Here is a 23,121-nt window from a genome sequence, read left to right as displayed (position 1 = left end):
CATACAATCATAAAGTAGTTGTAGAATACAGGTCTCTTTCTTAAATTCAGTACATTACAAAGTGTCTTAGGAACACAGTGCATGTGCTCTGACCCACAAACACTAGGAATTCACCAATGAAGTCTTAAATGCTCCATTATGCACTATAATTTTTTTTTAGAAGCCAGTTTTCTAATAGAGCAGAATGGAAGATGCTCTGAAAAAAAAAAGCAAGACTTTTATGATTGCTTAATAATTATGGTCAATTTATTTTTCTTGCTTTTCTGACAAAAAGCCACACCAGAAAGTTCATTTTATATTCTTTATTGTATGGCAAAGTTCATTAAAGATGGGGTAGCTTGTATACAAGATGCTCAAAACTTGTGTCTAGGTAGAGATTGATTAGCAATCTGACTTATTTCAAAGCATAGGCTTGTTAAACTAGGCCACAAAAACAATACTGTGTACAAGCAACAACTGAATAAGAACTGCAGGTTCAGGAGTTTCCAGATATTACACATCTTGAGATCTCATCAGGAAATAAAAATAAAATCAAATAAAAGCAGTCACAATATAAAATAACAGCTCCATGTAGCTTTTTCAAGTTTTAATTTTATTCACAAAGTGTCACTTAGTTCAGTTTGCCTCATTCTTTGAAGCTTCATCAAAGTTTTCAACAAGATCTAGAAAAAGAAAAATGTTGAAATTCAAGTCTGAGCTACTTCAGCTTTGCCAATTCCTTCGCATTCCCCCCCCCCCAAAAAAAAAAAAAAAAAAAGTTCCAGGTCATATTAAGTGGTTACAAGGTAAACAAAATAAAATCAGCTTATAAAGTACAAACTAAACAACATTTATGGGTTTCATGGTTCATTCTTCTTGTTCAAACAACTAAGTTTGAAATACTTTATTATAAAGCACAATTTTAGGAGCATTTAACTTCACCATATCCACAACAAAGCAGTGATATTGAAAAGGCAGTTTCTTAGCAGTCTTCTTATTGACTGTTAAATAATTATCTTAGCCATAGCTATTATTCCTATGTGGGAAAAAATACTAGCTCAAACCAATGATCCATCTAAGTCTCATATGGTATCTGAAAACAATGCTCACAGAAATTCTATAAAAGAATCACAGAATGGCCTGAGTTGAGAGGGACCTTAAAGATCATCTCATTCCAACCCAGACATGGGCAGGGACACCTTTTACTAGACCAAGCCCCTTCCAACCTGGATTTGAACACTTCCAGGGATGGGGCAGCTACAGCTCCTCTGGGTAAGCTGTGCCAGTGCCTCACCACCCTCACAGTAAAGAATTTCTTCCTAATCACAGAATTACAGAATCATTCAAGTTGATAAAGACTTCCAAGATCATTGGGTCCAGCCTTTGACTGAACACTACCTTGTCAACTAGACCAGAGCACTAAGTGCCACATGCAGTCATTTCTTGAACACTTCTAGGGATGGGGACTCCACCAGTTCCCTGGGCAGTCTGTTTCAATGCTTAACCACTCTTTCTGTGAAGAAATTCTTCCTGATGTTCAACCTGAACCTCCCTTGGCACAGCTCAATGCCGTTTCCTCTCATCCTGTCACTCGCTACCTGGGAGAAAATGCCAACTCCCACCTTGCTAGAACCTCCTTTCAGATAGTTGTAGAGTGATAAGGTCTCCCCTGAGCCTCCTTTTCACCAGGCTGAACCCCCTCAGCTCCCTCCTCATAGGACTTGTGTTTTAGACCCTCCCCCAGCTCTATTGCCTTTCTCTGGATACACTCCAGCACCTTAAAGTCTTTCTTGGAGGGGTTGAAAACCAGACACAGTATTCAAGGTGCAGCCTCACCAATACCAAGTACGGAGGGACAATATCTAAATAGTATCTAATTAATATCTAATGCATATCTACCCTCTTTCAGTTTAAAGCTGTTCCCCCTTATCCTGTCACTCCATGCCCTTGTAAAAAGTCCCTCTCCAGCTCTCTTGCAGCCCCTCTTCAGGTACTGAAAGGAATGACCAGTCAATACTCTTACTGTCCTTGGCCCAATCTTATACTACATATATTATGTCTCAGCAAAATTCACTTCATTTCCTCCACTGCATGCATGTTCTTACCTGGAACTTCATCATCATCATCATCATCACCACCAGTAGCAAGTGGTGCTTTTCCATCGATAGCTGCAAGAGCAAGCAGTTCAAAAGCATCAGTCAAGCTCACCATAAGCATCTTGATTACAAAGGTGTGTTGCTTTTTGAAAATATTATCAAAGAGTCTGAACTAAATTTCAATTCTCTATCCAGTTCCCCTGCTAAATAAAAATCTACAACTAATTGTATGTTACTAATAATGCTCAAACAAACCAGCTGAAAAATGAGAAGATTCATGTCAAACAAGTTTACTACTCACCATCTTGGTTCTAGATATATAGAGTGCTTTGTGTGGTAATAATTTTCAGCTAAAAGCAAAGAGACTGATTTTACCAATTTCTCTTAAAAGCAGCTTGGTTTATTGATTACTCAGTGGTTCTTGAGGCTTATATATTTTACAGCATTAGCAAGTTATAAGGAAATCTTAGGATCTTATGATCCTAGGCCTTCAAGAAAACTAAGATGCAATTGTGAAGCTGCAAGTAGACACATGACTAGAGACAATTAAAGATATTGTTCCCTGGCAAAGCCAGAGGAATATGGAACTAGATACACAATTTTATACTTCAGTGATTAAGGTAACCACATGTCCTGGTCCACATCTCTACTGACTCAGTAATTTCTTAACTATTCCCATTACATTTGCCAGTGCTAGTGAGACTTAACCCTGTCCATTGTAGTAGACCAATGAGCATCTGTGAAACTGAAGCAGTATAAGGCTAAAAATAGATATCTCAAGTCCTGAGGTGTTTGTGCCACTACTTTTACTGCTATTCTTAACTGTACTACCTTAAGAATATGAGACAGCTTAGCCCATGACCGCTATTAAATCCTAATTAATCCTTCTCCATTTTCAAGAAAAGCATGAGCAAAGAGATAGGCTTATACTAGACTTCTGAAATTGCTGCATCCCGATATCTAGAAAACGAAAATAGATGAACGCATAAACTTTGTTCTGAAAGGGTTTAAGGGCAAGGTCACCACTGTCAGTGACCCATGGAGGTCCATGGTGGAACACAGATACACCTGCACCCTGTGGAGGGCCCCACACCAAAGCAGGTAAATGCCCGAAGGAGGCTGTGACCTCGTGGGAAGCCCGCACTGGAGCAGGCTCCTGGCAGGATCTGCAAAGAGAGGATCCCATGCTGGAGCAGGTTTGCTGGCAGGACCTGTGACCCCATGGGGGAACCATGCTGGAAAAGCCTGTTCCTGAAGGACTATACCCCATGGCAGGGGAAGAGTGAGGAGAAAGGAGCGGTAGAGACACAGCATTAGGAACTTAGCACAACCCCCATTCCCCCTTCCCCTATGTCACTCAGGGGTAGAAGAGTTGGAAGTGAAGTTAAGCCCAGGAAGAAGGGAAGGGGGGGGGAGGGGTTTTAAGATTTGTTCCTATTTCTTATTATCCTACTCAATTTGATTGGTAATACATTCAATTAATTTACCCAAGCTGAGTCTGTTTTGCCCATAATGGCAATTGGTGAGTGATCTTCCCCTGTCCTTATCTCAGCCCACCAGTCTTTTATTGTATCTTCTCCCCATCTTGCTGATGGATGGGATTGAGAGTACATCTTGGTGGGTACCTGGCAGCCAGTCAGCCAAAGTCAACCCACCACAGCAATCTGCAGGCAAGCTTAATGTGGCAGCATTTAGCCAGGCTTTTAGCACAGTTGAAAAATGTGCAAGCTATGGCTAAACCCTATAAATTCCTGCAACTGCATTTGTTGCCATTAAGATACACCTAGCTTATCTTAAGCATTATAACCTAAAGAGCTCTGTCCTAGGGTGATGTTATGATGCTTGTGTGGAGAAATAGCTACGTGACAAGAACCCAGCTAATCTGAGTTTCTGCACCTGCAAAAAACAGTGTCCTTGAGCATGGCTGTAGTATGATAACAAGTAGTGAGAGAGACATGAGAAAAAGAAATGTAAGTTTTAAAGAATGAAGAAGAGCTGATATTGTAGTATAACCAATAGACTGCTTAGCTTACAGAATATGCATGAGCTTATTACTTGTTGTAAATAAACGTAAGGTGCTCTCAACAATAAACGGAGCTTGCTGATTTTCATATTGAGGGTCCCGAGCCTCCCTGCGCTGCGACATGCTTGTGTCCCAAATCATCTGTTCTGTTTATGCTGGATATTATATTCTGTGCCTTCAAGATTGGCTCTGACAGTGAAGGTGGGAAGAGGAAGAAGCACGGAGTTTCGTTATCAGCTGCACTCTCCCCCACAGTCTGCTGGAACACAGAACTCCACTGTTGTTGTCTGGGCATGGACGGGGCAGAACACAGTGCTCCTTTTGCTTTTTAGTTAGCTTAGCTAGATGAGGCAGTCCGAATTTTCCCTGGACTGTTTTTCTTTCCCTTTTCTTGGAACCGTTCAAACCTGCTCTGGACTGGGATCCGGGGAAACAGTGAGAGCTCGCACTTTGTAGCCCACCAGGGCCTACTCTGGGCAGCAGCCTTTCCCAGTGCCGGAGGGACTGATAACAGAGCGACCACCCCCAGGAGAGACTTTCTGAATCTGTTATCTCTTCAGAGAGGTGAATGAGTTTTGTCATCTGGTATTGTTCATTTTTTGTGCTGGGGAGTGCTTTGCCTGCTAAATAAACAGGTTTTCTTCCACTTCTACCCGAGGAAATTCTTCCTGAACTGGTTGAGGGGAGGGGCCATGTGGGCTTGCTTTCTGGGGAGCCTTTTGGAGGTTTTCTTCCAAATTTGCCCTAAACCAGGACAGGCTCAAAGAACAGTTGCTTCCAAAAATGTACCACAAAAGCAGCATGCCGAGCTAGTCTGCATATGTGGTATGATGTCTATCGTTAACAGGCATCATAACATTCCCACTGTATCCAAAAAGGCTTTTGTTTAAAAGGGTTATGTTTCTTTGCTTACATAAAATGACAAGGTTTCAGGTAGATGTGCATCCTCCTAGAAAATATACTAGTGCATTTTTGTGCATTAATACATATATTTTGAAGCCACAAGTCCCCCTTGGAATTTAACTTACAGTCTGCTAACATAGTTTATCAAATATACTCTATTTCTTAATGAGAATGGAAAGCTACAGAAGTGAGACATAACTGAAAAAGAAAAGGTAAAAGCCATTCCATATTTTGAAACAAATCAATTAACAAGGTACAAATAATTTCAATGCTTTATATGTGGAGCAAATATAATGGGAGTAGAGGATCTGTCTATTCTACAAATGTGAGCAGGCTGACACACTAAAGCAGAATGATAATCCATCTAGTCTACAGTTCCTGACAGAGGTCTGCCTAGACACCAGTGTAGATGTGCACAAGGTCACATCTAAGGAAGTCTGAATTTTGTATGCTGGTGGAAGAAGAGAACCCAGTGAATCCTGGAACCTGTAGGCTACTCCAGTGTAGTAAACCCCTCAGGTTTAGCCAGGGCCCCTTGGAGAATCTGAATGCTGACAGAGCAGCAAAGAAGTTTCCTGACTCCAGGGACATCCGCCTTATACCCTATCCCTATAGCCATGTAAGGCAATATTTTGTTAACCCTACTATTGGTCACTTATGGTCACTCTAACACCTTTGCCATTGGTCAGGATTGGATCCGGGCCAAGGGTATAAAAGTAGCATACTGTACCCCTACTAACTCGGAAGAAGAAGAGCTGAGACCCTTCACAGAACCCCTACAATAAAGCCATACACGTGGAACAGCCGGTGTCTTCTTCTTCTCCTCTCTCGACCGTCGGCTGGAGCCTTAAGCCAAGGGAAAAAGCTACCTAGCAAGCAAAGCTGAAATCACAAGAGCTGCCTAATCACTAAGAGCTGAATATTCCCTGCTTGCTAGGGGGCTGACCCACAGCCTTGGTCTGAGAGCGAGCTGGCTTCTGGCACCCAGTCCCCTTGGGGGCTGAGCTCTGGAGCTGTGATAGCTTGCCCCAGGATAAGACCAAGTAAGGCTCATTTACTCCAGCTTCTACCAACAGTAAAAACCCACATAAAACATCTTTAAGGCTATCACTCTTGGGTAGGAATTACTGGAGCATGAAATGCTGCAGATGTGCATGGGGATTGTTTATCCGAATGCCACCCCCAACATATACTAATGGCAAACCCTGACTGCATGAGCTAGCTATAATGGTTTTACTCTACTCAGAAACTTCCCTAAACCAGAAAGAACTGTACCATCTCCTGATGCTTAACATTAAAAGGTGTAAGTCAGCCAGAAGGGGAATAAATTAATTTTCATGGGGCTCAAGTAACCAAGCAGGGCAAGAGTGTCCTGAGTAATAAGCCAGCTGGACTTATAAACAGAGCTTTAAACTAGATTTACTGGAGGAAGGACATGGTTTTCTAGGCACTTGAGAAGAGCCAGGGCTGCCAAGACATGAGGAATAAACAGAAAACACCTGTGAATTGCCTCAAGGGAATTAGGGTGAGCTTCTCTAAAAAGGGGATGTGGCTGACAGCCCAGCTGAAGTGCTTCTATACCTGTGTATGCAGCATGGGAAACAAACAGGAGGAGCTGGAAACAGCTGCCCAGATGGAAAACCATGACCTGATTGCTATCACAGAAATTTGGTGGGATGAATTGCATGATTAGAGTGCTATGATTGATGGCTACAAACTATTCAGAAGGGACAGACAAGGAAGGAGAGGTGAGGGAGTTGCTGTCTATGCCACAACCAGGATTGATTGCATGAAGTGATCTTTGAAGAACAGCAATATGCAGGTCGAAAGCTTATGGGTGAAAATTAGAGACTAAGTCAAGAAAATAAACTTAGTGGTTCAGCTGCAGCCTTCAAATAAAGATCTCCTTTTATATTACCTCCTTACTAAAAATATCTCGAGTTTCATTTCCAGGTTGAGAAAAAGGCAACAGCAGGAAGCATCATGCTCGCATGCCCTGATCCTGATAGGGATCTTTAACCACCCAGATATCTGCTGGAAAAATGTCACAGTGAATTGCAAGCAGTCCAAGAAATTAGTGGAGTGCTGAAGTGAGTTGACTGTGGCCAGACACCAAGTGCCCACCAAGCTGCTCTATCACTCCCCTCTTCAGCAGGACCTGAGAGAGGAAAAAATAAGATGGAACAAAACTCATGGGTCAAGATAAAGGCAGGTTAATAAAGCAAAAGCAAAGGTCACATGCAAAAGCAAAGGAAGATAAAGATTTATTCTCTACTTCCCATCAACATACGTCTGACCACTTCCTGGGACAAGGGATTCAGTATGTGTAGTAGTTGCTCCAGGAGACAAATATCTTAATGAATGCCCCCTCCTTCCTCCTCCTTTCTCTTAACTTTTATTGCTGAGCAGATGTTAATATCCTTTTGGTCAGTTGGGATCAGCTATCCTGGCTATGTCCCTTCCAAAGATATTTGCCCACCACCAGCCTACTGTTCTTGGAGGGTGAAGAGGGGGTATTGTTGGAGAGACAGCCTCAATGACAAAGCACTGGTATGTGATCAACACCTTTCTAGCTACCAATACACAGAACTGTGAGAGCTGCTACAGGGAAAGTTAACTCCTTGTCAGCCAGACCCAATACAAGTGCTTTGAGGACAACTTTCTAGTACAGGTGATGAAGAGCCCAACCAGAGGAGAGGCACTGCTGGACCTGTTGCTCACTAATGCGGAAGAACTTGTGGCCTTAACCTGAGACATGAGATTCAGATCAGATATTACAAAAAAAAAAAATAAATTACTGTTAGGGTGGTCAGGCATTGGAATAGGTTGCCCAGCAAGGTGGTAGAGTCACCATCCCTGGAGGTGTTTAAGAGGCATCTGGATATGGTGCTGGGTGATACGGTTTAGGGGTTACAGTAGTAGTGTTGGGTTAACAGTTGGACTTGATCTTAAAAGGTCTCTTCCAACCTTGATGATTCTATGATTCTAAAGTTTCTCTAACTTATTGGAGAGGTCAAGATTGGAGGCAGCCTGGGCTGCAGCCATAATGCCTGGATAGAATTCTCAATTTTGAGGGGTACTGGATGGGTAAAACAGTAGTCAGGACCCTAAACCTCATAGGGGCAAACTTTCAGCCATTTAGAGCACTATTGCGTGGGATTCCTTGGGAAACTGCCCTCAGAGATAAAAGAGCTGGGAGCTATTTATGTCATGTTTATATCAGATTTCTGCCTTAATTCAAACCACAGGAGTTGTATGACTTGAACAAGTTTCTCCATTCTTTCCCAGCAGCAATGACTTACACCATGACAAACATGCTTGTCAAGTCAAACACAGCCCCACCCTTTCCCAGACAAAAGTACAACTTTATCATAACTATAGCAAAGTTATTATTGGGAACAGTATTATTCCACATATAAAAATGTGATGAAGTGAAAAAAAAAAAAACAATTGTAGCATAAGAGTGGCAGGCACATTGATTTGAGGCATCTGTTACAAGCATTTGTCCCTGGGACAGGTGGCATCCAAAACAACAGGGAGGAATTAACATGAATCATAGAAACACAGAATAGTTTAGGTTGGAATGGATCTTAAAGACCACCATGTTCCACCCCCCCTGACATGAACAGGGATACCTTCCACTAGACCAGGTTGCTCCAAGCCCTGTCCAACCTCACCTTGAACACTTCCAGGGACAGGGCAGCCACAGCTTCTCTGGGCAACCCATGCCAGTGCATCACCTCCATCTGAATAAAGAATTTCTTCCTAATATCTAATCTCAACTTGCCCTCTGTTAGTTTAAAACTGTTACCCCTTGTCCTATTATACATTCCCTGATAAATAGCCCCTCCCTTAAATAAATAGTTGTCTCACCTTTTTATAAGAAGAGAGATCTTAACAGGTTCATTTTAAATCCTTCAAGTTTTCTTTCTTTCAAGCCCCACTTCTACCAGAAGGAAACCACACAGCTGACACTAGGAAGGAGGGACCTGAGTTTCATTGGGAAAGCAGTTTACCTCACCTCCTGAACATTACTTCTAGCAGAATTTTTTTCGGTGGGAAGTTGAGAGAAGAGAAGCATCATCAGCTTTTTGGCAGCAAAGCACAGAAAGAAAAACCATAACAATCAAGTTCATAACTGCCACAAAAAGCAGAAAGTAAGTAGGAAAACCCTACATGCAGGAAATGAAACATGGTCCTGATGCCTTGCAGTGGCTACCTAGAACAGAGGCTAGACAGAGTTAAAAGAATAAAGTGGGTATTTACTAAAGGCCTTCAATAGATACACCTTGGGCAGTGCAAAAGCCTTGCAGAGACTACCCCCCAGATGGGTGACAGTCATGAGTTTTTCAGACAGATATAAGTTTGGTCTATTTGCATATCAGAGGTTAATTCTCCAATTACAGCTTTAGGTAATGAAATCATATTGCTCCGGTTTGCTTCCCCCCCCCCCCCTCCCCCATTCACTTTATTTTATACTTTTCGGGGCCTGAGGCAGAGGGTGTCCTTTGTTCTCAGGCCTGGAAGGATTGTTTTGTCTGACCAAAATGTGAAGAGAGCTTACTAACACTCTATATGGAGTTCAGAGTTATACACTATTGCAGTACAGGATCTGAAAAATATAAATGCTAAAAACTTAAGGCATCACTCCCAATATCAACAAGCCTGTCTTCTGCTCCCAAATCTTACCCTGTAGCAGCAGCAGCAGCACCTTTTCCAAACACCAGATACTTAGGTCCCTCCTCTACTTTTCAAACATAGTTTTAGGGAGAAAAAGCGTTCAGGTTCTTTTACTAATCTAAGGATAGAATATGAAATTGGTGTATCTAGCTTACTGATCATGCCAGTCCTGTTTGCTACACTGTTCTACACACACAGAAATTATAATATATTTCCTTACAAATGCTGTATAAATGCCTCTTAGCTATCAAAAAGCCCATGCAAGAAATAATACCTTCACCACACCTGTGAGGGAACAAAGCAGTAGCAAGATGTCTGTCCTCAAGTCCCTCTCCCTATTGTTTATGTTTCCATTAAAAGTGTCAAAACAGACATACCTTCTTTTAAAACCTAACTTTCTCAGAGTAACTCTATCTAGCTTTAATGAACTAGGTATGCCAAAGTATGGTAGCCACAGAAAGTAGTAAACTACCAAGAAATCAAGTCTGGCTACAACTTTCTAGTCCTGGACCAGCTGCAAGATATGCTGAGAAACAGGGGCCTCTGCTTTATTCTGTTATATTAATTGTTGAATTTGAGCTATAAATAAGATTTAAATGTCTCATTTCTTCAGCATTTTATAATATGCTTGCAGACAGTAAGAGTGCACTGAATTTCACTGCAGCTATACAAATAAGCCCCATAGCTGCCAGCAGGAAATGCATTCAAGTTTTAACTTACATTGCTTGGGTAGGGCTTCTGCCAATCTTCTCAGGCTAGTCAAACTGTCAGCTCCAAGCTGATTTAAGATGCTAGGAAGCATTTCTGTCAGCTGCTTTGTCTCAGCATGGCCAGTGATAGTGAAAGTGTTAGCAGCCAGGGATGCCTGAACTTTAGGGTTATTGAAATGAATGACTGTTCCTTGGTTGGTGAACATATTAACCTGCAAGGGGAGAAAACAAAACAACACCAGTATTTCAAGCAGTTTAGCAAGATTTTTCAATTTAACAGGAAACTAGTTGAAGTTCCTAAAGCTCATTTAAGCACCTATAGATAATTTACAGGCAAGTTTAACATGTTACTTTCAAGGAAATTATGTTTTATACATTTTATACTTCTATAGAGAAAAGCATTTTCCCCTTTTAAACAATTACCTCTTCAATTCCAGAAATATTGTTGACACCCAGTTTCTTCAAAGAAAACTGAAGTTTCTTGTCATCTGCTGTAGCTGTTCTATGAACAACCTTCTTCTTTCTGCGGGCAGTACCCTTTGTAAAAAAAAAAAAAAAAGGTTATGAATTAGTATTTAATTAGCTGCTTGCAAACTCTAATTCTTGTGGCCATATAACTACTCTTCAGCCATCTACAAATCAACTTTATATGCAAGGTTCTATTTCTGTGTTACAGCACACACAATCCCACTCCAACTGTACTGCAACAGTCTTTTCCTTGCTAAAGCAAGCTGTGCTGGTTTTGCATTAATTGATTTGTAGTGTTATAGATACATATTATAATACTGAATTTTCACAAATATTAAAATGGATTTATATGTGTAGTGTTAAAGTAACTTTGATATAGTTTTTATTTCTGTTATTAATTAAGCTTAGACATAGTAGTGAAATAGCTATGCTTGTGTTAAAATGCCTGCTTGGATGGGATAACATCCAATGAACATAGGATAAGGACACCTGCTACAGATATGCCAACTATCAGCACTCACTGTCTGAAGTAAGTATGAAACAAGGCCCAAACTGGAAGTGATAAAGAGGAGGCAAAACCACAGCCAAAACCCATGCATGTTCTAAAAAGGCAGATCCAAGGAGGGGCCATGTAAAATAGTTCCTGGAAAATGTAAACTAGTTTGGGGAAAAAAGTTTACTATGCATAAGGGTCTATGAATATGTAACAGGCTGATGCAATGGAAAAGGTATTTAAGGGGTAGCCTGAAGATGTGTGGCCTTGGCTGAATGCCAAGATGCACCCAGCCATAATAACCTTTGCTCTATGGTCCTTGTCTCCTATTGTCCTTTATTAAACTTTAAAATTTTCACAGGAGAGTGAACGTGTTTTTCACAGTAGTAAAGAGGGAAAAACGTCAGCTACAGAAGTTATTCTCTATGAGGAGCTACTAAGAACTTCCTCTGCGCCTGACAAAACTAGTGACTAGTTTTGAATATTAGCAACCTGTTAAACCACCTAAAAGAGCTGAATCTGCCTCTGTGATATACACATTTAAAGACGAACAAAGCCCGGGAATCGCTCTCTTGCTTCCGGCCTTGAAGAGGTAACTGGGTGCCAGTAAGACCGGCCCCGCTCTGCCGCGGCCCACGCAGGCTGGCTGGGCCAGGCCGGGCCCCAGCGGTGGCCGGGCGGGGGGAGGGGAGGCTGTGGGGCCTCGGGTGAGGCTGGGCCGGGCCGCGGCTGCTAACATCTTGACGACGCTAAAGCCTGCCGCCAGCCCGGGCCAAGTGGGGGCCCACCAGGTCCCGGGAGCAGCTCCGGGTCCCCGTCCCTCCCCCCGCCGCCCCTCCCCAGCGCGGCCAGGCCAACCCACAGCTCAACTGAAATTCTGCCACTACTGAGTTACACCAGAAACTACCAGGCAAAGGGAGGGGAAGCCGTCAGCCCTCAGCGTGCTATTGCTGAGTCCTAGCCTGGCTGCTGAGATCCTAGCTTCCTTCCAGCGCGGCCCCATAGAATCTTCCACCGTAAACAGCTCTAACCACTGCCCGGCAGAGATCACATAGCCCTCTGCAGGCCCTAGGCGAGATATTAAGTCTTTTAGTGCATAGATGAAACCTACAAATATCAATCCTCTCTCGAGTAAGAAAAAAAAAATGAAGACACATAGAGAACAACATAAGACATGAAAATCAGTAAAGAAAGAGCCAAATCCCAGATAAAAAGAAAATTAAGAGATGCCTTAGTCTTAAGCTAAAATTCTTTTGATAAAGCCATGGTAATGAACTGTAATACACTAAAATATCCCTTTAATTAATGAAAAAGCATGAAGAGAGTGTTCGAACTATAGACATGAGCAAAGGCATCTATGCTAAAGCAAAGCAAGTGTTAAAGTAACTGATTTAAATGAGAAGCTTGAACAGAGATGAGTGATGAAGACCCCTTGCCCTTGTGAAAAATGCGTATTTTATGATTGGCTTTTTGCAAATATTAAAATTAATATTATATGTGTTGTGTTAGAAAGTTATGCTGTATTAATTCTCTTAAGTAGTGTTTTAAATATAGTTTTAGGTTATAACAAAATGTTATAATAGAAACTATGCTATGTAGGATACTTTTTTCCTAAAGAAAGGGCTCACACCGAGATAGCAGCCACAGGACACCTAAATCTTTCAGAGAAAAAGAATTTATTGCCCCATTATCAGGTGAAACTAACTTCTTCCTGCCTTGCTCAGTCAGAACAACGCCGTTAGGATTAAGAGGAAGAAGTTGATGATGACCAGACAGAATCCTGTGTTTGAATGGAATTTATGCATCATGTATGAGATGTATGAATATGCAACAGGTTATTGTTTTTAAGGGTTAATCCTCTGTTAACGTGTGTCCTTTCTCGGGCTTATGCTGCCCAGAAAAAGGTACCCGGATGTCCGTAACTCTTTGTTTCTATTGTCTCATATTGTCCTAATCCAAGCTGTCCAAAATATTATTACTCTAATTATATTGCTATTTTTATAACAATTTTATTATCATTAAACTTTTTAAAATTTTAAAAAATAAGTTATTGGTGTGTTTCACACCCCCAAAGAAAGAAGTAAAAAACCTCTGTTCCCAGAGATGAAGATGATCTAAAAGACAGATAAAAAAACTTTTGCTTTTAAACAGCTCATCCTTAAAATAATACCCCATAAGTTTAATATAACCCATAAAGGCAACTGTGAGAAAGCTGCAAAAGATAAGAAAGACTTCACAATTGCAGATTTCTGGCCAGCTGCTATCTGTAAAAATTAAAAGCCATGAGATAACTGTTTCTTGTGGAAAAGTCTCCACAGCACAGTGAGAAAGACTCCTCTCCCCAAGTAAACTAAAGAAAAATTACTTGAACAATAGTAAACGGACTAAAAATACCAAATTTATCTCTTTACACTGCCAGTAAGAAAGAAAAGAGAGTGAGAAAGAAATGTTCTGAAGATTTTTTGATTCTTATTATTCTTTCTTTTAGTTCTGTCATTAAAGTTTTCTTTATACCCTTTAAAGTTTGAGCCTGCTTTGCTCTTCTCCTAATCCTTATCTCACAGCAGATAATAAATAATTCTAGTAAGTGCCTAGCAATTTAGTCAACATAAAACCCACCACATAAGCTTTGCACGTTTGTGAGAAGTGTGAGATTTTAGGATGCAATGCACCACAGAAGCTTTATTTCCCAAGTCTCATGGGGATTCTGCAACATCCTACTTAGGAAAGAAAAACTTCAAGTGTATCCTTGTCTGTTACCATAGGCATAAACCTGAAAACTGATCATCTCCTGAAGACTGACATACTCTACAGTCCTGCATGCCTAAAAAGTTGCAAGCTTAATTTGGTGACAAATCAACCTCTACAGAAAGATCTATTCAGACATCATTCCTAGGACTAACCCCTAACAATATCTTTGATCTTTAAACTTCCGAGTAACTGAATTCTTAATTCAACTGGTTATACATTCATTTCCAGACAAAGCAGTGTAATTCCTGAAAGTATATGTACTGCACAGCAGGAGGTGTGTGCAAGCATAACTGCTACAGCAATACTAATGATGATCAGAGTAGTGACAGGCCATGTCTGCACTCCAGTAATTTATACCATTGTGGTAAAGGGGGGGAGGGGGAAATCAGGTCCACAATGGTCAGGAAAACCTTTGCTGGAATTCCCCTAACCATCAGCTTCCTATTGAAGAATGTACAACAGATTTTAGTCTACCATCCCAGTAAATACAAATGATCTCTCTTTTTTTCTATCCCTTATTCTTTACAGTGTAACACAATATGGAGTTGCATCTGGTTTATGTTAGGAATTACCTAGAGCTCTGAATGCCAACTGTTTAGGTGGAACAAGTTACCTAAAATTAGGATGAACTTCCATTGTTATTGGAATTAAATACCAATACAGACGGATGGAACGTGCCTGGGCTCATCTGGCCCTTGCTGCTTGACCAAAGGCGGCAGCTGTGGTGGTTTCACCTCAGAGACACCTTTGGCTGGCTGGATGCTGCAGCTGGGCGCTTGGGACAAGTCCAGGCATGCAGGAGCTCAGGTTTACCTCTGGCGGAGAAGCTTCAAGGCGAGGTGAAAGAAAGGAGTCGGGTTCTGCTGGAGGGTTTAGATCCAGAGCTTTATTCCTGGCCCACAGGCCTCTGAATCGAGTAACAGCTGTAACAGAACTTCCCGAACCGCGTGGTTGCTGTGTCTTTTAACCCCGGGGAGAGGGGGAGGGAAGGGGTAGGGATCCCACCAACCAGGTAAGGGGGGGGAGTCTCAGGGGACAAATGACACCTGGATGGCCCAATGTCCCCCAGGGCTGAAAGGCATCTTTTGAACTCTGCCAATCACTCGATGCCCTTCTGGAATTTCTGGATTGACAGACAGCACTCAGCAGGGGGCAAGGGAGGGGGGAAAGTAGTGATTGGCACCTGGGGAAGGATCAGGAAACTGAGGCAAACCATGACATCACACCACAACAGCCCTCCACCTAAATAGAATATTTATCTTTTTTTTTAAGATCTACAGTCCTGCAATGTTATCAAAATCTTCCATCAGAGGCAATGTTCAAACTTTTCTCACAAGAAAGAAGAAAAAACCCCAAAACAGTTGTGATCAAGGTTAAAGCCCTCTGTAGCCAATACACACATGCTAGTAACATGCACACAATCATCAATATAATACAGCAGTCCTCTGTTTAACTAGTAATCCATATAAAGAATACACAAAATCACCAAGCCAGTTAATTACTGGATTAATCCTGATTTAAAGCTGCTTAAATGTGAGAAATCATACTCAATTCCAAAATTTCAAGGTTTATTAAAACCTTTTCAAAAATACAATAGAAGACTGAAAAGAGAAGATATGGTGCCAGGATCAAAGGATCTTTCCCACCATGTGCTAATCTACACAATGGATGTTCCACCTTTTAACCCTTTAGCCCCTTATAAAGTTCTGTCGATCAACTGATCAACTCTTTCTTCACTGTTCAGTGGTGGAATTTACTTCCTTAAATTTTGATTAAAGATCAGATGTTGCCATAGTAACAAGCTGACCCTCCCAAATGTCCCAAACCCAGGCCACCCTCTGATAACAACGCAAGCAGGGTAAAACATAACTATAACTCTATAAAACTTCTCTTAACATATATACATAATATCTGCCTTTTAATTGTGAGAGTCAACCATCACATTACTCATATATCACAATCTCCCCTTTTCCACAAGTTATTTGGCTCGAACAATTGAATTCAATGACTCACACTAGCATCTGTTGATGTGGGCAAGGACAGAGGAAACCAAATAGAAAAAAAATCCCCAGTTCACTCTAAACACCCTTATCCGGAATGAACAAAAGGACATTACAGCGGTCGGGCATGGCTTTTTTACCCCCATCTACCGTGCCTAAGGGGTTGCTACCCATAGTAGGCGTACCTTAGGTGTGGGTACAGAGGCAAACTCGGTCTTGCCCTTCAGTCTCTCTTGTTGAGGAAGACAGTTGAGGAATTATAGAAGTCCGGCATGGTCTTTTTGCCCTTACCTTACCATGCCTACGGGGTCATTACCCGCAGCAGGGTTATGGAGTCTTCCTGGTAGTGAACAAAGGGGCCAACCTGGTCTTGCCCTCCTTCGTCTTATTTTCTTAAGGAAGCTGTCCCATTACCTTTTACAGCCCACTTGTGTCCCTCCCCTCAACAGATGCTGGTAATTCTCACCTATTAAAACAGTTCTCGAGGTGGCTGGTGGAAGCTTGACTCTACTTTTTGAGCATCTTGTTGGTTTCTGGTCATCTCTTGGTCTCTGCTTGAAAATCAATCTTGTTTCACCTGGCCTGATGTTATAGTCCATTCTTTGTGTTCTTCTACTGGGCCTTTGACTCTGTTGGCGTGAGTCCATCCTGCTCTGCAGTTCGCACAGCCAATTCAGTGGTAAGCAGTACATGAAAGGGACCTTCCCACTGAAGAGTTAGGGGCTGATCTCTCCATGAGTTAGGGGCTGATCATCACCCAACCTCTGGGGTTAATATTATGGATTCTGATATCCAGGGTGGTGGTTTGAGGAATTGCCCCTTTATGTCTCAGCCCTTCTAAGGTTTCTGCTATAGACATATTTCTTGGCATTGGTTTCTCCTTCCTCATAGGTGGCAACCTTCTGAGGTGAGGTCAAGAAGGGTAACCCAAACATCATTTCATAGGGTGACACTCCCAGATATGACCGGGGCTGGATTCTAATTCTTAATAAGGCTAAAGGGAGATATTTTATCCATGACATTTGGGTTTCAATCATTAGCTTAACTAGAGTTCTTTTAAGAGTTGATTAATTCTCTCAACCCCATCAGAACTCTGTGGATGCCATGGAGTGTGTAATTCCCATTTTACTCCCAGAGCTTGAAGAATTTTCTGCAATATCTTAGATGTGAAATGAGTTCCTTGGTCTGAATCAATCCTGTTTACCATCCCATATCAGGGAATGATTGATTCTAGGAGTGTTTTACTCACAACATCGGCATTGCCTTTCACAGTGAGTACCCCGCCTCTACCCAATGAGTCAAGTGATCTACTATCACTAGCAAAAACTTGCAATGTTGTTCCTGGGGAAACTCAGTAAAATCTACCTGGATGTTTTGAAAGGGCCATAAGGCTAGTTCTTGCCCTCCCTGGGTTTTTTCCTCATGACCTTATTTACTTGTTGACATATCCCACACTGTTCAGTCACCTGCTTAGCTATCCCATTTGCCTCCCATCTGCTAATCTCCACCTCCCTTCATTATCTTTCTTGGCTCCTGTTTTAAGGAGTTCTTCCTCTTCTGCTGCACTAAATACCGTGACTTCTTGCATTTCTCCCATAAGGGTTTACCACCATCATTAGTTTTTCTGTCCCTGATTCAACTGCATTCTTAGCTTCTAAATCAGCTAAATTGTTCCCTCATGCCTCTTGAGTCTCCCCTTTTTGATGTCCTTCAACATGTACCACTGCTACTTCTTCTGATAATTGTAAGGTTTCTAACACTTCTAAAACAAGTTTTTTGTGAATCAGTCCCTTTCCCTTTGAATTTAATAGGCCCCTCTCTTCCCAAATTTTTCCAAAGGTATGCACTACACCAAAAGCGTATTTTGAGTCTGTATATGTTATTCCCCTTTTCTGTGCTAATATTTCCAGAGCTCGTTTTAGGGCATATAACTCACATGCTTGGGCTGACCAGTTGGAAGGTAACTATCCCTTTTCTATGGCTACTAACCCTTCATTCACTATAGCATATCCCAATACCTGGTGCCTCTGGATTACTCTTAATGATCCATTATTGTACAATTGTTTCCCTCCTTAGAGAGGTTGATCCGTTAGGTCCTCTCTTACTCTAGTTTGATAGTTTATAACTTCTAGGCAATTATGTATTAATTCCTCACCTGGTTCTCCATACAAAAACTCTGCAGGGTTGAGTTTGTTACTCACGTTTAGCTTTAAATCATTACCTATTAGGATGGCTTCATACTTTAGCACTTGGGAATCAGTGAGCTATTTCTCAGCCTTTTGGCTTAGGATACTTTTCACTCAGTGCAGGGAACATATTCTCAGTTTTCCCCCAAAGGTAAATTTTTTGGTTTCCTCTAGGAGTACGGTGGTCACGGCCACTGCCTGAATGCAGGTTGGCTGCCCCCGGCTAACAGGGTCCAGCAGTTTTGATAAATAGGGCACTGGTTTCCTGGATCCTCCCCAGTCCTGGGCTAGTACTCCATGAGCTACCCCTCTTTCTTTATCTACAAACAGATAGAAGGGTTTGTCTAAGGCGGGAAGACTCAGTGCTGGCGCACTGACTAATTTTTGCCTTAAAGCTTCAAGTTTTGCTCATCGTCTTCATCCCACCTAATCTCTTCTTCTACTAACTTTTCATACAAGAACTTGATGGCCTGAGTGTATCCTTCATTCCACAGCCTACAATATCCCAACAAGCCAAGAAACCTTCTAACTTCCCTCTTAGTATTTGGCCATGGGAGTGAGACTAACCCCGCAATTCTCACAGGGTTCAGTCATCAGCGGCCTTGGCAAATGACGTCCTAGGTATTTTACTTCTCTCTCTACAAATTGCATTTTCCCTTTTGATACTCAAAGTCCTTGGTCTCCCAGAAAATTTAACAATGCTTTGGTGGATTCCCGAACTTTTTTTTGTTCCCATCCTGAAAGAAGCAAATAATCTACTTATTGAATGAGTTTTATCACAGGTTTGATGGAGAAGAGTTGTAGTACTTCTCCCAGGGCTTGATCAAATAGGTTTGGGGATTCAGAAAACCCTTGGGGTAACCTAGTCCACCGAAGCTGTTGCTTCCTCCCGGAATCAGGGTCCTGTCATTCAAAGGCAAATATATCCCTACTTTTTCTCTGCCAGTGGGCATGTCCCAAAACCCATCTTTTAGGTCTATCACGCTAAACCACTGGTGTAATGGGGGCATATTACTCAAAAGTGTACAGGGGTTAGGCACTACAGGGTATCGATTCACTGTTAATTTGTTTACTTCTCTTAAATATTGGACAAGCCTGAAAGTCCCATCTGACTTCTTTACTGGTAATATGGGTATATTATGGGGGGACATACATGGTTCTAAGGTCCCTTCTTCAAGCAGGTCCTGGATGACCAGTTGCAGTCCTCATCTCCCTTCCAGGTGAGAGTGGGTATTGTCATACCTGAACTGGATGGTTCTCATTAACTATTTTTATTACTATTGTTTTCATGTTCAATTTGCCTCAATTTTTTGGTTTTGCCCACACAATTTCATGAATTTTCTCCTCATTTTCTTCTCTTAATTGGAGAAGCTTAACTACCATTTATTTTCCCTTCCTCTGGGAGTACTCCAATGTCTAACTGCACCTGTAAATCCCATCTTAATAACTTGCACCCTGCTTCTGGAATTAATAGAACATCCCCAATTCCTATTTTATTTGCCTCTTCAAACGTTACTTCCTTTACAACTAAGACTTTGAACCCTTCACCTTTTGCACCTACTACTTGCATGGTATCTTGACCCTTTTTGCACCCCTTTGGGATTCTACAAATACAAGTTCTTTCAGCCCCCATGTCTACTAGGAATTCAAATTCTTCAACATGGGGACCTATTTTTAAAGTTATCAAGGGCTCCTAATGGTATTCTGTCCCCAGGAGGTAAAGCCCCTGACACCTCTAGTCTTCTGCTTCTCCTTTTTGCTCAGTCTCATAGACCCTCAGGTCCTTTATCCTCTGGGGGCAATTCTTTCTGATATGCCCATTCTTTTTACAGTAAAAGCAAACTGGTCCTAGGTTCCCTTGTCCCCCAAACATTCGTCTTTGTGTCCAGTCCCAGGGGGCTTCATCCCCCCTCCATCTATCTTCCTGCATTCGGGCCCCCCCCCCCCCTTACCTGAGTAATTCTTTATGTGCAGGTTTCCTTCCCTAATGGTAGTTACCATTACCTTGGCTTTCACCTTGGCCTTCTCTTCATCTCTCTTTACATACACCTTCTGGGCTTCCCTTAAAAGATCCTTTTAACCCCTTTTCTTGCCAACCATCTAATTTTTCTAACTTTCTCCATAGATCTGGCCAGGTGTGAGTGATGAAATTTATCTTTAGTAAGATCTGTCTGGCCACTGTGTCAGGGTCAACCTCTGAATATTGCCTCATATTTTTCCTCAATCTTTCTAACCACTCTGTTGGGGTTTCTTCCCACTTTTGCTGCTCATCGAAAGCCTTACAGGAATTTTGATTACATGGTGATGCCTCTTTGATACATCTTATAATCAATGTTCTATATTCCTCCATGTCTTGCCTCCCCCCAGTGCTGTTGTGGTCCCAATTGGGGCACACTATGGGCATTTTCAGATCCCCAGAAGGTCCTTGCACATGCTCCCTTTCCCAAATCCATACCCCAGCTGCCCAGATCATCTGTCTTTCCTCTGGTGTGAACAACATGGTCATTATTGACTGCATTTCTTCCCATGTATAAATATTGGGCCCCAGAAACTGGTCTAACTGCTCCCCTAATCCAATGGGGTCCTCTAATAGTCCTTTTAATTCCTTTTTAAACATTCTCATGTCAGAGGAACTGAGAGGTATGGTTACAAATCCGATTCCTCCCAGCACCCCAGCCAGTGGCATTTCCCTCAGGGGGTATAATTATAATCCTGATTCTTGGCTCCCATCCTCTGATCTGCTTTCCTCCCGGGGTGCTACCCTGTTTCTGGTGTTTTAGCTAGACCCAACAAGGGGTAGGGGAGGTGTAATTAGAGCTACTGGAGGTGGGGGGGGGGGGTGTAAGTGGTCTAATGGGTCCCATTCTTTATGTTCTGCTACCTTAAACATGCTCACCTTTGAGGGAGCGGTTTCCCCTTCCCAGCAAACAGCATAGTCACTCTCTTCCTGATTTGTAGCAGCCACAGGGCCTGCAAGGCCTCCCTGGCAGTCAGTTGCCTAAGATGAGTAATGCCTAGTCATGATGACTGGATCTAAGAAGCCCCTCTTTCGCCTTCGGACCCTCATTATCTGTCTGTAAGACGATAGGTCATATTCGCCTTGACCCTTACTATTGGACTGTTTCCCAAAACCCCTATACCCTATATAAACTCCGATTTCTGTGCTGTTCAGCAGAAGAGCTGTCACTGTCACCCTTCGCAGAAACTGCCAATAAAGACACCTCTGTGGAACCTCATACAGCCTTCTCCTCTTTCCCCCTCTGTCTGCCAAGGCACTTAGCAAGCAAAGAGCTGAAATCACTAAAGAGTTGAATTCACCAAAGAGCTGATCTCACTTAAGAGCTGAGCTGCTTGCTAAGATTGCCTGCGGCTGGGAGCCTGCCTGAGGGACCTGGACAGGTTGTGCTTAGCAAGACTTCACTATCCAGACACCTACGGCAGTCGGGGTCGGACAGACCCTGAAAACCCCCTGCCGTAATACTGATTTAATTGTTTCTTAGCTCTTACATACATGTTTAATGCCTGACATATCTATCCTTTGTCTGACCCATATCTGAGCCAGTATACATGGTCGCTCCTAATTTCCTTTCTGGTCCGTTCTACTGCGCAGTACTGAATCATTTTGCTCTTGTCCTTATCTCTGGTGTTGGGATCATATTTCCACCGGGCTAGTTTCTTTCCCAGTGGACTATCTGGGGGTATGCCCATTGGTTCCTCCTCAATTTCTGCTTCTACCCTTGGGGATTCGCTACTCATCCATGACCCCATCCTGACCAGCAGATCACAGGTCTTCCCTTGACAGAGCCCACCTTTCCAACCACAGTCTCCCAGTAAGGTCCGCCTCCCTAAGAAGGGAAGGAAAGGAGGAGAAGAAAGGAACGAGGAGAGGAGAGGAGAGGAGAGGAGAGGAGAGGAGAGGAGAGGAGAGGAGAGGAGAGGAGAGGAGAGGAAAGGAAAGGAAAGGAAAGGAAAGGAAAGGAAAGGAAAGGAAAGGAAAGAAAGGAAAGGAAAGGAAAGGAAAGGAAAGGAAAGGAAAGGAAAGGAAAGGAAAGGAAAGGAAAGGAAAGGAAAGGAAAGGAAAGGAAAGGAAAGGAAAGGAAAGGAAAGGAAAGGAAAGGAAAGGGAAAAAAGGAAAAAAACTTTACTTCTTCTGAAAAACACCGACGATCCTGGGGCTTTTATCCCAGGGTCACACTCTGCTCCCCGCCCCATCTGGCTCAGCAGCTCTTCCCCCGCTGTGATTTGGTCCTGCAGCTGGCTCCGCCCTGTCACGATTCAAGGGTGTGCAAACTACCGCTTTACGCTGACCGTTACACCCACTCCTGGGCAAACCACCCCCTCCCCCTCGCTGCAAACCTAGGCAGTCGCCCCTCTCCCAGTCTAGTCCCGGCTGGCTCCAGAAATCACAGCGCTGTCTGCGTACTAGTCAGGTGCTGCCACATGTGGGCTCACTGACTCCCTTTGCGTGTGCTGGCTGGGAACCCTGCCATGGGTCCCCGTCCTAGCACAAGCCTGCTGCTCGGGCCAGCGCCGGCACCGTTACCACTCCCCCCCCCAGCACAAGCCTGCCAGCCAGGCTAGCGCCACTGCCGCTCGGTCCCCCCTGGCGCCTCCCCCGATGCCACCACCGGCTACCACCGCTCAGCTGGCCCGGGAAACCACAGCGCCGGCCGCGCACCAGAGTCAGGCAGTGCCCCATGTGGGCTCACTGACTCCCCCCGTGTGCGCTGGCTCAGTGCTGCAAACCCCTCACAAACCCTTCAATCTCATGCATCCCACCAGCCACGGGGGAAATCCCCGCTTTCTGCTTCACCACGTGTCCCACCGTTCCC

General features: G+C 43.0%; 1 protein-coding gene across 1 annotated transcript in view; it reads right to left on the bottom strand.

The window, feature by feature from the left end:
- Positions 1–287: 287 nt before the first annotated feature.
- Positions 288–23,121, bottom strand: part of LOC134431449 (transcription factor BTF3-like) — a 32,239-nt gene continuing 9,405 nt past the window's right edge. The window contains exons 3-6 of the mRNA XM_063179460.1: positions 10,815–10,928; positions 10,402–10,603; positions 2,085–2,147; positions 288–662 (exon numbers count right to left, since the gene is read on the bottom strand). Coding sequence (XP_063035530.1) covers positions 616–662; positions 2,085–2,147; positions 10,402–10,603; positions 10,815–10,928 — 426 coding nt within the window. The 3' untranslated portion in view covers positions 288–615. The remainder of the gene's footprint in view (positions 663–2,084; positions 2,148–10,401; positions 10,604–10,814; positions 10,929–23,121) is intronic.

Source organism: Melospiza melodia, chromosome W, assembly GCF_035770615.1.
Source record: "Melospiza melodia melodia isolate bMelMel2 chromosome W, bMelMel2.pri, whole genome shotgun sequence".
Classification (NCBI taxonomy): domain Eukaryota; kingdom Metazoa; phylum Chordata; class Aves; order Passeriformes; family Passerellidae; genus Melospiza; species Melospiza melodia.
The sequence above is the reverse complement of the archived record's forward strand: the minus strand, read 5'-3'. Positions and strand labels throughout refer to the sequence as shown.